Source organism: Scyliorhinus torazame, chromosome 11 (genome assembly GCF_047496885.1).
Source record: "Scyliorhinus torazame isolate Kashiwa2021f chromosome 11, sScyTor2.1, whole genome shotgun sequence".
NCBI classification, from domain to species: domain Eukaryota; kingdom Metazoa; phylum Chordata; class Chondrichthyes; order Carcharhiniformes; family Scyliorhinidae; genus Scyliorhinus; species Scyliorhinus torazame.
Window position 1 is genome coordinate 228,875,639 of NC_092717.1, and position 14,144 is coordinate 228,889,782.

General features: G+C 44.6%; 1 protein-coding gene across 1 annotated transcript in view; it reads left to right on the top strand.

The window, feature by feature from the left end:
* Positions 1-3,058: 3,058 nt before the first annotated feature.
* The window catches only part of LOC140385829 (guanine nucleotide-binding protein G(s) subunit alpha), a 31,914-nt gene continuing 20,828 nt past the window's right edge, over positions 3,059-14,144 (top strand). The window contains exons 1-3 of the mRNA XM_072468395.1: positions 3,059-3,110; positions 11,151-11,224; positions 12,470-12,528. Coding sequence (XP_072324496.1) covers positions 12,471-12,528 — 58 coding nt within the window. The 5' untranslated portion in view covers positions 3,059-3,110; positions 11,151-11,224; position 12,470. The remainder of the gene's footprint in view (positions 3,111-11,150; positions 11,225-12,469; positions 12,529-14,144) is intronic.

Below are 14,144 nucleotides of genomic sequence, written 5' to 3' on the forward strand. Positions count from 1 at the left end.
ATAGTCTTGACATGAAATAGACCCAGCAAGCTGAAACTTCCCCACAGCCAAAGTGATTGCAGTCCCATTAGAGCAACCTCATGGGTTTTTGGATTTTACAAACCCACACTGTAGTGTGGTGCTGAGAAGCGACTAACCACAATACAGGTATTTTCATCTGACCTTCAAGATGTTTCTTTGTTTCAGGAAGTTGTATATGTCTCAGCAACTGGTAGCGGAAACCACAAAGCACTTAATTAACCCTTGCTGTAGCATGAGTCAGTTAATCGTATCCGGGTCCTAGCGGCTGGTTACACAACCGAGAGCATTTGTCAAATGGGAGCTCTCGGCTATTTAAAACTAGAAAGTGAAGCCAGAGGCTGACCTACTCATATCAGTAAGAGGACCTATGTTTTCTATAGTGCCCAGCTCAGGGACACTGACAGGCCAGAGATTTGGAGGGGTACCAATGATTTGTCTGTGCATAATAATGCACAGTTTACCTATTTTCTATCTCTCTTTAACCTGTTGTCACAGATGTATCTGTTGTTAGGTTGAATATCAGTGTCGCTGAAATTAATCGTCCCCGAAGCACTTGTGTGGTCTAAAGTGTAAGCATCACCTTCCTGGACAACTCTCCAGCCCAAATGGACTGTGTGTGACTTTAGCAGTGTTTGTGACCAAGCAGTCAGCTTCAAACACACATTCTGTGGCCCGTGATGTACGTTCAGGACTGCTCACTTCCACCTCTGTAATTTTCCCTGCCCTACTTTACACTGCTGTGCCCAAACACTGTTATCATAGACTTTACAGTGCAAAAGGAGGCCATTCGGCCCATCGAGTCTGCACCGGCTCTTGGAAAGAGCACCCTACGTCAGCCCACGCCTCCACCCTATCTCTGTAACCCAGTAACCCCACATAACCTTTTTGGACACTAAGGGCAATTTATCATGGCCAATCCATCTAACCTGTGTATTGTTCCTTGTGTCTGAATAAAACTCGTAGCCCTACAGTTGAAGTAGATGCTTTATTGTGTGAGTTTGTTCTCTCTCCAGCGCTTATACTATATGTTACATCTGAGCTGTCTGCCTGTGTCCTGCTTACCAGCTGCCGTTCCTGTGAAGAGTGCCCCTTGACTTCCTGTTTGTCTATTATATACATCTCTGGTGCTCCCTCTAGTGGTTACTTAGTTGTAGTGTATTTACATTAACTCCTTGTGTATATACAGTGATGCATATCATTACAACCTGCACATCTTTGGACTGTGGGAGGAAACCGGAGCTCCCAGAGGAAACCCACGCAGACCCCGGGAGAAAGTGCAGACTCCGCACAGGCAGTGACCCAAGCCGGGAATCAAACCTGGGACCCTGGAGCTGCGAAGCAACTGTGCTAACCACTGTGCTACCGTGCTGCCCCCACTTAAGTCTGTTATCCACACTTCCTGTCTCTCTTGACTCGCCCCTCTCCCACTCTCTTTCCCCTATCTACCCCCACCATCTGCTTTCCTGACTGCCACCTCTAGGCACCCCATAATTCTGCCTCCTGCACTCAGTGGAAAGTTAATGGACGAGATTCTGCGTTTCTGAGACAAAGTGTTGATGCCAACGCAGCAGTCGTGGACTTTACGACAGCAAAACTGGCGCCAAACCTGGGTCGATTCAGCAACTGTTGAGGTGTTAGCACCTGCGTCACGTGGAGCACAATCGATTCCAATGAAAAGCAGTGTGGGATTCGCCGGGTCTGTGATTGACAATCAGGAGGCTGATGTGGCAACCACATGTACACACTTCACTCCCCACGCACACTATCCCAACCAACAAGATGGCACTGGTTGTGCTGGACCACGCCCATACAGCTGATGGGTCGGCTGGGGCCACAAGGCACCTAGGGGGATGGTCCTGGTGGGACCTATACGACCCGTGGCCCTAAGTTCACAGTGTGCTGTTAGCAGCGCGTGCAGCTGCATGGCTGCCTTGCAGGCTGCGACAATGGTGTTCCGTGCCCGTCCACTCCAACCCAACAGCCCACTCCTGACCACCTCCGCTCCTCTCCCCGGCCCTGGCAGAAGCCGCCCGGCCAGCTGTCAGCAAACTGTGGTGATGTCAGACACTTTCCGTACCCCCCCCTCTCTCTCTCTCTCTCTCTCTCTCTCTCTCTCTCTCTTTCCCCCCCCCCCCCTCTCTCTCTCTCTCCCTCAGCAGCCATGACGCTGGTTTCACAATTTTTAAAAGCACAAGTGAACCTCGCCGTCAGGAACTCGGCCCATCAGAGGCGGAGCATTGCGGAGGCCCCGGAGAATACCGGGTCGGGCTGCTAAGGACATGCAAATGGTGTTTACTGTACGTACGTTCCGGTATGCATTGATACAGCAGTCGAGGTGACGGAGAATTGCGATTTGGCGTCAAATCGGCGCCAGTCATGATTTTGCCATCAGAACCTATTCTCCCCTCAATCACGTTTCCCATTTCAGCGTCAATGTTTTTCCCTTTGCCTTGTCCACTTTTCTTGTTCTGAATACATTATGCAATTAAGGAAATTGAAGTACACAGCACTTAAGTGACCTCACCACTGACATAGCTAATAGTTTAGTCTTGTGCCTGAAAGAGGGAACTCCACATGTAGGATATTTACGGTAAACACAACTCAGATAAAAAGTACTCTGTTGCCCTCTGCAGGCTGAACGCAAAATAATTTTCAGCACCTTTGAGTTTTCAAGAAAAATTCAAGTGACCCAACAGCATTAACCAACTCGCTGACTGCTCAACAAGTTAAAACTACGCATTCAGTACCAGCGGTTTATTGGATGTAATTAACTGGCTAGGGTATGTTTAAATAAACCTGCTCTGTTTGTCTTTCAGATCGTGTTCATTTTTTTATACAAACAGTAGATTGATTACGCATATAATTAGCTGTGTAAAACTAATTTGTATTACAGCAAGTACGTTTATACATGTGGAGATGTTCAAATTGCACTGTTTTCTCAATTGATTTTTCAGCTGTTTTATAAAATACATGTTTTACTTTCTAGGTTTGAGACACAAAACAAAGAACTAAATGGATAATTATTTTCTTTCAGCTTTTTAGACAGAATTGACCAAGTCCGACAAAACGATTACTCCCCATCAGATCAGGTGAGTGACTAAAAGCTTTAACTAAAGAAGATGCACCGCCAGTCTCCTCTGGTTTCTCTTGGACCATAATGGTATATAAAACACCATGGGCGGGATTCTCTGTCCCTCCACACCAGATTTCTGGTTCAGCACGCCGTCGGGATTCTCTGTTTCGCCGGCTGATCAATGGGATTTCCCATTGTGGGGCAGCCCCGCGCCGTCGGGAAACCCCCGGGTTGCCGGTAAACCGAAGCATCCCGACGGTTTTCAGCCCCGCATATACACTCGTGATAGTCGAGTTTCTAAGATGTACAACGTTAATGTTTTCAAGAGGTTGACATGTTACATTGGTTTGGACCAAGTGAAGTCCAAATAAATGGAATAAAGCAAAAACCAACACAAAATAATTCATATTCATAGTCCAACATTTATTTTCTTGCAGTGCAAACTATATAATGTTCACCCATATCAATTATCTAACATCCAAGTGTTTTGAGCGTTTATTTACCCGTATTCGTTTTCATTAGTATTTATATATTTACAGTGAAAACAAATCACTAATATCCCCAGGATTATACTTGGGTTCTGAAATATCTGGGGTGCGATTCTCCGCTCCCGCGCCGGTTGGGAGAATCGCCTGGCGCGCCATTTTTCCCCGCGACGCCGGTCCAACGCCCTCCCGCGATTCACCCAAGCGGCGAGAACGGTCCCGTCGAGTTCTGCGCGGCGCAGGCCAGAGAATCGCCCGGGACACCCAAAATGGCGATACTCCGCTACACCCACTATTCTCCGGCCCAGATGGGCCGAGCGGCCTGCCCAAAACGACGGCTTCCCGCCGGCGCCATCCACACCTGGTCGCTGCCGGCGGGAACAACGCGGGAACGCTGGGGGGGGCGGCCTGTGGGGATCGAGGGGGTTCTTTCACAGGAGTAGGACTCAAAAGGAGTCTGGCCCCTGATCGGTGCCCACCGATCGGCTGGCCAGCCTCTCTGAAAGAGGACTTCCTTTCCTCCATGCCCCACAAGATCCATCCGACATCCTCTTGCGGGGTGGCCTCGCGTGGTTGCCGTCCTCCCCATGCGCGGGTAACGCCAGTTACGCCTTTTACGCGGCGCCAATGCCCGGCGCGCGCTGCCGACGCTGCTTTTGCAACACGACCCCGAGTTTCTCGCGGCCCCGATCCTAGCCCATTTTCGGGACCTGAATCGGTCGAGACCGGGGCCGTTTTGCGCCGTCGTGGACCTCGACAGCGTTCACGACGGCGTGGGCACTTAGTCGCGGGAGCGGAGAATCGTGCCCCTGGGCTTTGATTCCTGAAATTTGAACACCAGGGACATGAAAAATTTTGGGATTTTAATGCCAAAAAATCAAGAGGTCGACTTTTACATGAGATCAGTTTGTACACAACCATATAGGATAGTAAACGCCGCAGCAAGAGTCAAATGTACATTCATGTTTGCTTTATTTTGAACTATAAATTTTCTGCAGTTTACCCGCACAGAATGGTTATAGAAATGGTTTTGTCACCAAAGTAAATCCTATCTCCCTCAATTACATTTTGGGATCACAGGACAATGCAATCAAAAGTAATTCTTTGATTTCTAAGTATTTGAATTTCTTAGGAATTGAAGTATGCATGCTACAGTGTGCGTGCATGGATTGCATGTACTTCCAGTAAGGTTGCTATGCACATTCCCCACAGTAAACATGAGTACTACCACAGGAACTTTACTGTAACAAACCTTTTGTGACTAAAATCCTTCCTGGAATTCTATCCAGTAGCCATGAACAGATCATCCCATTTAATTGCAGTTAATTGATTTCTTTGCAGTTTGCATTGCTTCAATTTAAAACCTCAGATGTGACTTTTCCTTCTCCCTCTCAAACTAACAATTTTAGGCATATTATGGTCACTCTTCACAAGGTTCACCCTTGCTATTAGATTATTAACTAATCGTGTTTCATTATTCATCACTATATTAAGAATGACTTGTTCTTTTGTCAGTTTTAGAAAATATTGTTTCGGAAAAAGCTTTAGGTTACAGTATACATTACTTCCCATTAAGGAAGTTAACAGGTCAGGGAGGCCATTTTGAACTTGCTGATGGCCAAACTCAAAAAGCATGTTAGTGCACAGCCATTGACTGCACAGCTGGGAGATAACAAGTAATGTTTTAACTGAGGAAACATTTGTTGGTGGTAGGGTTTATTGTTTCAGGTGGGATACAGTGCCTTTTTAGATTCATTTTCACAGCATGCAAAGAGGCCCTTCGGCCCAGCACGTCCGCGTCGACCATCAATCACCTAACTATTCTAATCCCATTTTCCAGTACTTTGTCCGCAGCCTTGTATACAATGGTGCTCATCTAAATATTTTTCAATTGTTGTGAGGGTTCCCACCTCTACCACGCTTTCAGGCAGTGAGTTCCAGATTCTAACCATCCTCTGGGTGAAAAAGTTTTTCCTCACCTCTCCTGTAAACCTGCCCATTACCGTATATTTATGCCTCCTGGTTATTCACCCCTCCACTAAGGGGAAAAGTACCTTCCAGTCCACCCTATCCATGTCCCTCGTAATTTTATACATCTCAATCAGGTCCCCCCTCAGACTTCAATGTTCCAGGGGAAACAACCCCAGCCTATCCAGTCTCTCTTGATAGCTGAAACGATCCAGCGCAGGCAACATCTTGGTGAATCTCCTCTGCACCCTCTCCAGTGCAATCACTTCCTTTCTATAATATGGTGACCAGAACTGCACACACTACTCCAGCTGGGGCCTGACCAGCATTTTATACAGCTCCAGCATAGCCTCCCTGCTCTTGTATTCAGTGCCTCCGTTAATAAAGGCAAGAATCCCATAGGCCTTCTTAAGCACCTGATAAATCTGTCCTGTTGAACCTGCACACCAATGTCCCTTTTATCCTCTGCACTTCCTAGGGTCCGACCATTTATTGTATATTCCCTTGCCTTGTCAGTCCTCCCAAAATGCTTTAGCTCACATTTTTCAAGGTTAAATTCCATTTGCTCTCTTCTGCTCATCAAACCAGCCCGTCTATATCGTCCTGTGATCTAAGGCCTTGCTCCTAACTATTTACCATACCAACAATTTTTGTGTCACCTGCAAACTTACTTATAATACCTCCTACATCTGCATCCAGATCATTAATGTATACTACAAACAGTAAGGGACCCAGCACTGATCCCTGCGGAACACCACTGGACACAGCTTCCAGTCTCAAAAATAACCTTCAACTCCTACCACTAAGCCAGTTTTGGATCCAGTCTGCCAAATTTCCCTGGATCCAATAAGATCGGCCTCCCATGTGGGACCTTGTCAACTGCACTACCCTCATCTACACACCTAGTCATCTAGAGGAGTTCAGTCAAGTTTGTAAGACAAGATCGCCCTTTGACAAAACCATGCTGATCATCCTTGATTAATCCTTGCCTCTCCAACAGGGGCTGGTTTAGCTCACTGGGCTAAATCGCTGGCTTTTAAAGCAGACCAAGGCAGGCCAGCAGCACGGTTCAATTCCTGTACCAGCCTCCCCGAACAGGCGCCGGAATGTGGCGACTAGGGGCTTTTCACAGTAACTTCATTGAAGCCTACTCGTGACAATAAGCGATTTTCATTTCATTTTCATTTCAAGTGATGATTAATTCTGTCCCTCAGAATTTTTTTCAGTAGTTTCCCTACCACTGAGTTAAACTCACTGGCCTGTAATTTCCTGGTTTGTCCCTACTTCCCTTGAATAATGGCAGCCCCACATTAGCTGTCCTCTGGCACCTCTCCTGTGGCCAGAGAAGATTTGACATTTTTGTCAGAGCTGTTGCAATCTCCTTCCTTGCCTCCCACAGCAACTTGGGATACATCTCATCTGGCCCCAGGATTTATCCACTTGTTAAGTTGTTGAAGTAAATAACAGTGCGCCTCCCTGATTTCTATACCTGCATCATCCTCCTCCTTCGTGAACACAAATGCAAAGTACTCATTTAAAACCTCACCTATATCTTCCAGTTCCACAAACAAAATAGGCCCTATTCTTACCCTGGTCAACCTCCTGTCCTCAATATACTTATAAAACACCTTTTGAATTTTCCTTTATTTTACCCGCCAGTGCTTTTTCATGCCCCCTCTTCGCTCTCTTAATTCCTTTCTTAAGTAACCCCTACACTTTCTATATTCCTGTTGGGCTTCCGCTGTTTTCAGCCCTCGGTATCTGTCATGGTCCTCCCTTTTTTCCTTATCCAACCTTGGATATTCCTTGACACCCAGGGTTTTCTGGACTTATTACTCCCATCCTTTACTCTGATGGGGACATGTTGGCCCTGTACTCTACTTCCTTTTTGAATGAATCTCACTGCTCTGATGTAGATTTTCCTACAAGTGGCTGCTCCCAGTTAACTTTAGACAGATCCAGTCTTGTTTTATTAAAATTGGCCCTCCCCCAATTCAGAACCTTAATTTCCAGTCGACCTTTGTCCCTTTCCATAACTACCTTGAATTGTACCAAGTTATGGTCAGTGTTTCTAAAATGCGCCCCCACTGAAACTTCATCCACTTGCCTGACTTCATTCCCTAAAACTAGATCCAGCACCTCCCCTCCCTTGTAGGACTTTCTATGTATTGGTATAAAATGCTCTCCTGGATGCATTGGAAGAACTCTGTCCCCTCTAAGCCTTTCACACTTTGACTAACCCAGTTCATATTGGGCAAGTTGAAATCCCTGACTATTATTACCCAATTTTTCTTACAATTCTCAGAGATTTGACTCCATATCTGACCTTCTATCTCTCCCTGATTGTTTGGGGGCCTATAGTACACTCAGCAATCAGATCGCCCCTTTTTGTTGCTAAGGTCTACCCATATGGCTTCATCTAAGGAACCTACTAAGATATCATCCCTGAGTGCTGCTGTGGTGTTCTTCCTAATCAATAATGCAATTTCTCCCCCTCTTTTACCTCTCCCCTCTATCACGCCTGAAACCTACACTCTGGGACATACAGCTGCCTGTTTTTGTGATTGCAATAATGTCATCATTCCACGTGCTGATCAACATTCTGAGTTCATCAGTCTTACCCATCAGGCTCCTTGCATTGAAATAAATGCAGTTTAATCTGCCAGTCCTCCATGTGCCTTATACCCTGTCTGCTCCGCACACTGCACGTGCCTGGTTTATGCTTTATATTTGACTCCATCTTCTCACCCACTGTACTGTTACTTTGGATCACCCCCTCCCACCTTCCAAATTAGTTTAAAGCCTGCCCAGCAGCATGAACAAACCTCCCTGACAGGATATCTGCCCCTCACCAATTCAGGTGCCACCCATCCCTCTTATACCGGTCCCATCTGCCCCAGAAGCGATCCCAATGATCCAAATATCTAAAGACCTCCCTCCCGCACCATCCCTCTAGCCACACATTTACCTGACTTGTTCTCCTATTTCTATACTCACTCGCCCCTGGCACAGAAAATAATCCCAATATCGCAACATTAGATTTTCTGTTTTTTAACCTTCTGCCTGACACCCTAAATTCATGTTACAGGTCCTCAACCCTCTTTTTCTATCTCCATCACTTGTACCCGATCTTGCAGGAGCTGCAGCTGGAGACACTTCCTGCACACATGCGGGCCCTGGGAACTGGAAACCTTCCTGGTCTCCCACATGGAGCAAGAAGAGCAGTCGAAAGCTTGGAGATCTTCTGCTTTAAATTAAATTCATCCTTTTAATATCAAATAGTATTAACCAGTATTAACTATTATTAAAAAGGGGCCTTCGCCAGTCCTTATTATTATAGAATACATAAAAATGTACCCAGCCAATCAGCTGTTTTGATTTCCTGGTTCTGCTTTCAGATTTACTTTTACTTCACTCTTTTATTTTTAAAGCTTCATCCTAACTGCTATACGTTTCAGTTATCTACGTTTCAGCTCTTTAGACACAGTCCCTAATATCAGTTACTCACCAACCAATCAGCTTACCGCTTTCCTGTGATGTTAATCTTCATGTTTTTTTATTTTTTTTCAAACCCAGCTGCTGCTTAGGCAGTGGCTGTCCCTCCGGGCCTCACGTTCCCTTTAACATCTGCTCCCAGTAGATTGTCCCTTGCAGGTCCAGTGCCCTTTGCTGCCTAAAGGTGAGTGAGGGCCTCAAACCTCGCTTTCCCTTTATCCTGTGCCCCCAGGCGGGTGTCCCTCACAGGTGCGGTGTTCTCTGCTGCCTGATGGTGACCGTTTGGCCACCTCTGCATGGTGAGGCTGTTGAAGCTCTAATATCATGCATCCGCTGTTCTGCAAGGCAGTGGCAGGCCCCGTCATGGCCACAATCTGCCTTTGAGGATTGTGCTGAGCAGTCACCTCCTGCCTCCGGGCAGCACTAAGTATCACTAATTGGACACCGAGTTTGCCACCAGCCCAATTAGATCATCTAAATATGAAGATGACATTACATGAGCGACGCAGGCATAGGTCAGGACCAAGAGATTATCCAGGCTTCGGATTGTCCTCGGGTTGTAAATCTCGGTCAAGGTCTCTGTACAAGAAACAGGATGCAGATGTCCTGAAGAAGGTGCAAAAAAACAATTCACAAATATTCAAAAGAATGGGAACAAAATGGAGCGATTCCAGTTATCAGAAAGGACAGAACAGGTTCAGGTTTCACAGAGAAGTCTCATTGATGGGAACATAGGATTTGGGAACAGGTGATGCGCAATCTAAGCTGGTGTGTGGACCACATAAGTGGCCCTCCTTCATTCATCACAGTAGGCCACAAGATTGAAATTGGGTTTGTTCACCATCCATGACCCCATGAATAAAATTAAATACATTTAACACGCCTTGAATATTTCTTAAATTTCCCTTTATCTATCCTGCTAGTTACCCCCTCAACGAATCTAATAAATTTGTCAGGCATGATTTCCCCTTCATGAAGCCTGACTGATTATTTTATGTATTCCTAAATGTTCTGCTACTACACCCTTTATAATGGAGTCTAACATTTTCCCAATGACAGATGTCAAATTAACTGGCCTATAGTTACCTGTTTTTTCATCTCCCTCTTTTTTTGAATAAGGGAAATAAATTGGCAATTTTCTAATCCCCTGGGACTTTTCTAGAATATAAGGATTCTTAGAATTTCCCTACCAGTGCATCCGCTATCTCTAGCTACTTTATTTAATATCCTAGGATGCAATCCATCGGGTCCAGGGGACTTAACGGTCTTCAGCCCATTAGTTTCCCTGGTACCTTTTCTCCAGTGATTGTTATTACCACCACCCTTGCTACCACCCAGGGGAGACCATGGTGCAGTGGTAATGCCACTGGCCCTAGTATTCTAATGTCCTGGGGACACGGCACCTGGTGGAATTTATATGTAATTAATCAATTCAGTTATTTAACAAAAAAGCTGGAATTGAAAGCTAGTGGTGCCATGAAACTATCATTAATTGACATAAGAGCACACCTGGTTCACTAATTTTGTTTATGGAAACTGTATGTGACTGCAGCCCAACAACAATATGGTTGCCTCTTAACTGCCCTCTGAAATAGCCTAGTAAATCTTTCAGTTGTACAAAACTGCCAGCGAAAACTCAATGCTGGATCAATATCCTGGAACTCTCCTCATATTGTGGGTATACCTACACTGCAGCTATTCGAGAAGGTGATTCATGACCATCTTCTTGAGGGCAATTAAGTATAATCTACAAATGCTGGCCTTGCCAGTAACCCTCAACTCCCATGTGGAGTAGTTGTCATGATGATCATAGTTGTATTCATGAGGAAGCTGAATAAACACGAGAGAAAGGAATAGGCTGATATGTTGATGGGGTTAGATGAAGAGGAATGAAAAGAGACTCACAAGGAGCATAAACACAAGCATTTCAGTCTGTTATATACACAATAGATATCCCAAAAAACACACCTATCATCAATCCTGTTCAGGTGAAGCTTTGTGCAGAGGAGTTTGCCACCATGGCTTCATCTTTGCTTTGTTGCACAGATATTGTTGTAGCAATTTTCTCAGCCAGAAATATTTGTGAATACCCTTCTCCTTTCCACCAGGATTTGCTCCGATGCAGAGTTTTGACATCGGGGATTTTTGAAACAAGATTTCAAGTTGACAAAGTAAATTTTCAGTGAGTATGTTTTTAAGATCATTGCTATAATTTTGCTGTCACAAGAACATGTTGAATTCCTTCAACGAAAACATAAGTAAAGTAGTTCGGGAACATCCAATCTGAAAGGAACTCTTGGACTATCCCTTTGAAGAGTATTTGCACTGTTGGAGGGATTGTTTTATTGAAGAACTCCACAATAATCATTAGGAATGGGCAACAAATGCTGGGCTTGCCAACCACATCACGGGAATACAGGGAGGCGGGGGAGATATTCAAGGCTGGTACTTCAATGGACAACTGAGGTTTGCTCCATAGTGGACAATGCTGCAGGTGAAATGTTAACCTCCTCTCTTTGTCTACACAGGCAAAGGTAACAGATCCCATGCTGCTATCCAGTGAACAGGGAATTCTTCAGTGTCCTGACCAGCAGATCTCCCTCGTCCTAAAAAATACTCCAGTTATTCATTCATTTGCTCCATGTCAAACTGGCTGCCACCTTTGTCTACACTGCAGTAACAGTATTTCAAACGAGTCATTGCAAAGTGCAATGAGCTGCCTTGTACAAATCCAAGTTATTTTAGTCATTCTTGTTGAGGAAGCACTGAAATTCAACTCATTTATTACTTTTGTGAATTTACAGTGTTCAATGAAGCCACCTTCATATATTTTTTTTACATTGTATGTACTCTTCTCAAACTCCTCTCCTGGCACTAGTTCCCAATTTGTTTTCTCAGTCACGGGTGACAGCTGTAGTCACGTGATGACTTTCTGGGCTTTGTGAAGACTTGGGAGATGCTAATTGAGAGGTGCATGTTATAATTATTTCCTGATAAAGAGTAAGGACTATCCAAAAAGGATATTGAAGATGCTGGTATGAGGATAGGAAGTAATGCTGAAAAGTCCTAACACTGAGTTGGATCAATACAATCTTGGTGGACAGTGGAATTTTTTGGAGTTTCAAATTGGCTTCCTCAATCATAGAGGAAAGTGTTTAAACTGAGCTCTGTAGTTTAATTCTGGGTAGCAATTAACAACCAAGTCATTACAAAGATGAGGCAATCATTGCAATATTAAATCACAGCAAGAGAATGTTCTGCCATCATCAACAAAAAGTCATTGTGTAGTATTCCTTGTAAACTGATCCCCCGCTCTACTTAGCAAGTCACACTTTCTCCCACTCCCCCAAGCAATAACCTTTGTGTATTTCAATATCTAATATACAAGCAAGACTCCTAACTATGTTGTCTTGTCTTTCTTTTCCAGTATGTTTGATGTGGGAGGACAGAGAGATGAACGTAGAAAATGGATCCAGTGCTTCAATGGTTAGTAATCATGGAGATGCCTTTAATGTGAGAAAAAGCCTTCTGTTGTTCTCCTGGATGTCTCTTATTAATGTTCCACAATTACATGGCTACTGAATTTAGTGCACACTACTGAATTCTTCCTGCCATTTACTCCCCTTCGTTTATTTTACCCTGTTGTCACTTAATCAAATAATTAGTTTACAAGGATCTGTTCCAAAAAGCATGGAGTGATGGCCATGTCTAATTCCTATTCATAAATTAGTTCATTAATCACTACACGTTCTGCACTTTGCATAACTAACAGCTGAAAATATGCAGGGTGTGAATAGGTGGAGGTTAATGTTAAGCATATTGATTTCAGTTTCTTACTCAACTTGTAGTTTCAGGAAGTCCAGTTTAGCAGGTAAATCCACATTGGTGTGACGTGCAGCTAGGGATTGGAAATGAGCAGTTTCTCAATTCACCACCCTGATCCAGGACTTGAGGTATTAGTTAGCTACATGTTACTGTCACATAAAGGTAGCTGTTCCAGTAAACGGCAGAGGAAAGGCGAGTAGAACAATCTGCTTCCTGATGCTTTTGGCGGGGGTGAGTTTGAGGAAAGAGGCCGGGGGGTCAGCAGTATCGGGTCCAGCAGCTGTGGAACGTCTGGGGGATGGTGGTGGTCCTGGAATTGGAATAGCCCAAGGCAGTGGTGTTGTATCTTTAGTCTAACAGAGAAAAATAAATAGATTGGCGAAGCACATGGGTTTAATGCAAGATCAACAGAGGTTTATTGACTGTCTTCACTGTAGAAGGTTTGGCACAAGACTCGCCTAAAACCCGCAATAGCCAATGATATCACACATGCCACGTGATTCCCTTCTTAAAGAGACATTGCACACAACTACAATAGCCCACATATATAACATCCCTCCCCTTTTACTTCTCAGGTCCAACATATCTAATAACTAATGTTTTAACATAGTCATTTATATATATATGTGCAAGTGCAGATATCATATTATTACAATATAATAACAGTCAATAAGATAGACAATCAGGTGGGCATCGGTATTTCTCGCTGCCTGCCTGTGCACTTCCGGGACTTTGTCATTCTTGACCATAGATATATTTTCTGGTCCTCTGGTCGATGTGTCTACCCTGGAAGGCATTACAGTCTCTTTTTCTGAGGAAAGTCTAGTAATAGAAGGTACTTCTGATACAATCTCTTCCATAGATGAATGAGAAGTTACAGTCAGATGGAACTGAGAGTGTTGCCTCTGGAGGTAGTTCTGGTACTGGCACACAAACACATGTTGCCAATAATTGATCCGCACGGTGTCTCCACGCTTGGACCTTAGGTTATTGCTTAGTCTGAGCTAATACTGTTGCAGGGACGCACTTCTCACTAGTGGTGTATCTGCGCACCTTGTTCTCCTTGTTGAAGTGAGTGTTTCCTTGAGTTACTTTCCCGTCTCAACATCTGCGTGTTGGTTTCACTCTACTATGTCAGATGTCTCCGCTGGCAAGAGTAAAGGTAGTGTTCAGCTTCCTTTTCATCAGTAGCAAAGCTGGGGAACTTTGTGTAGTTGCATGTCGTATTTTGTTACGTTGCTAAAAATTTGTTCACACGGCGATGAAGTGAACCTTGA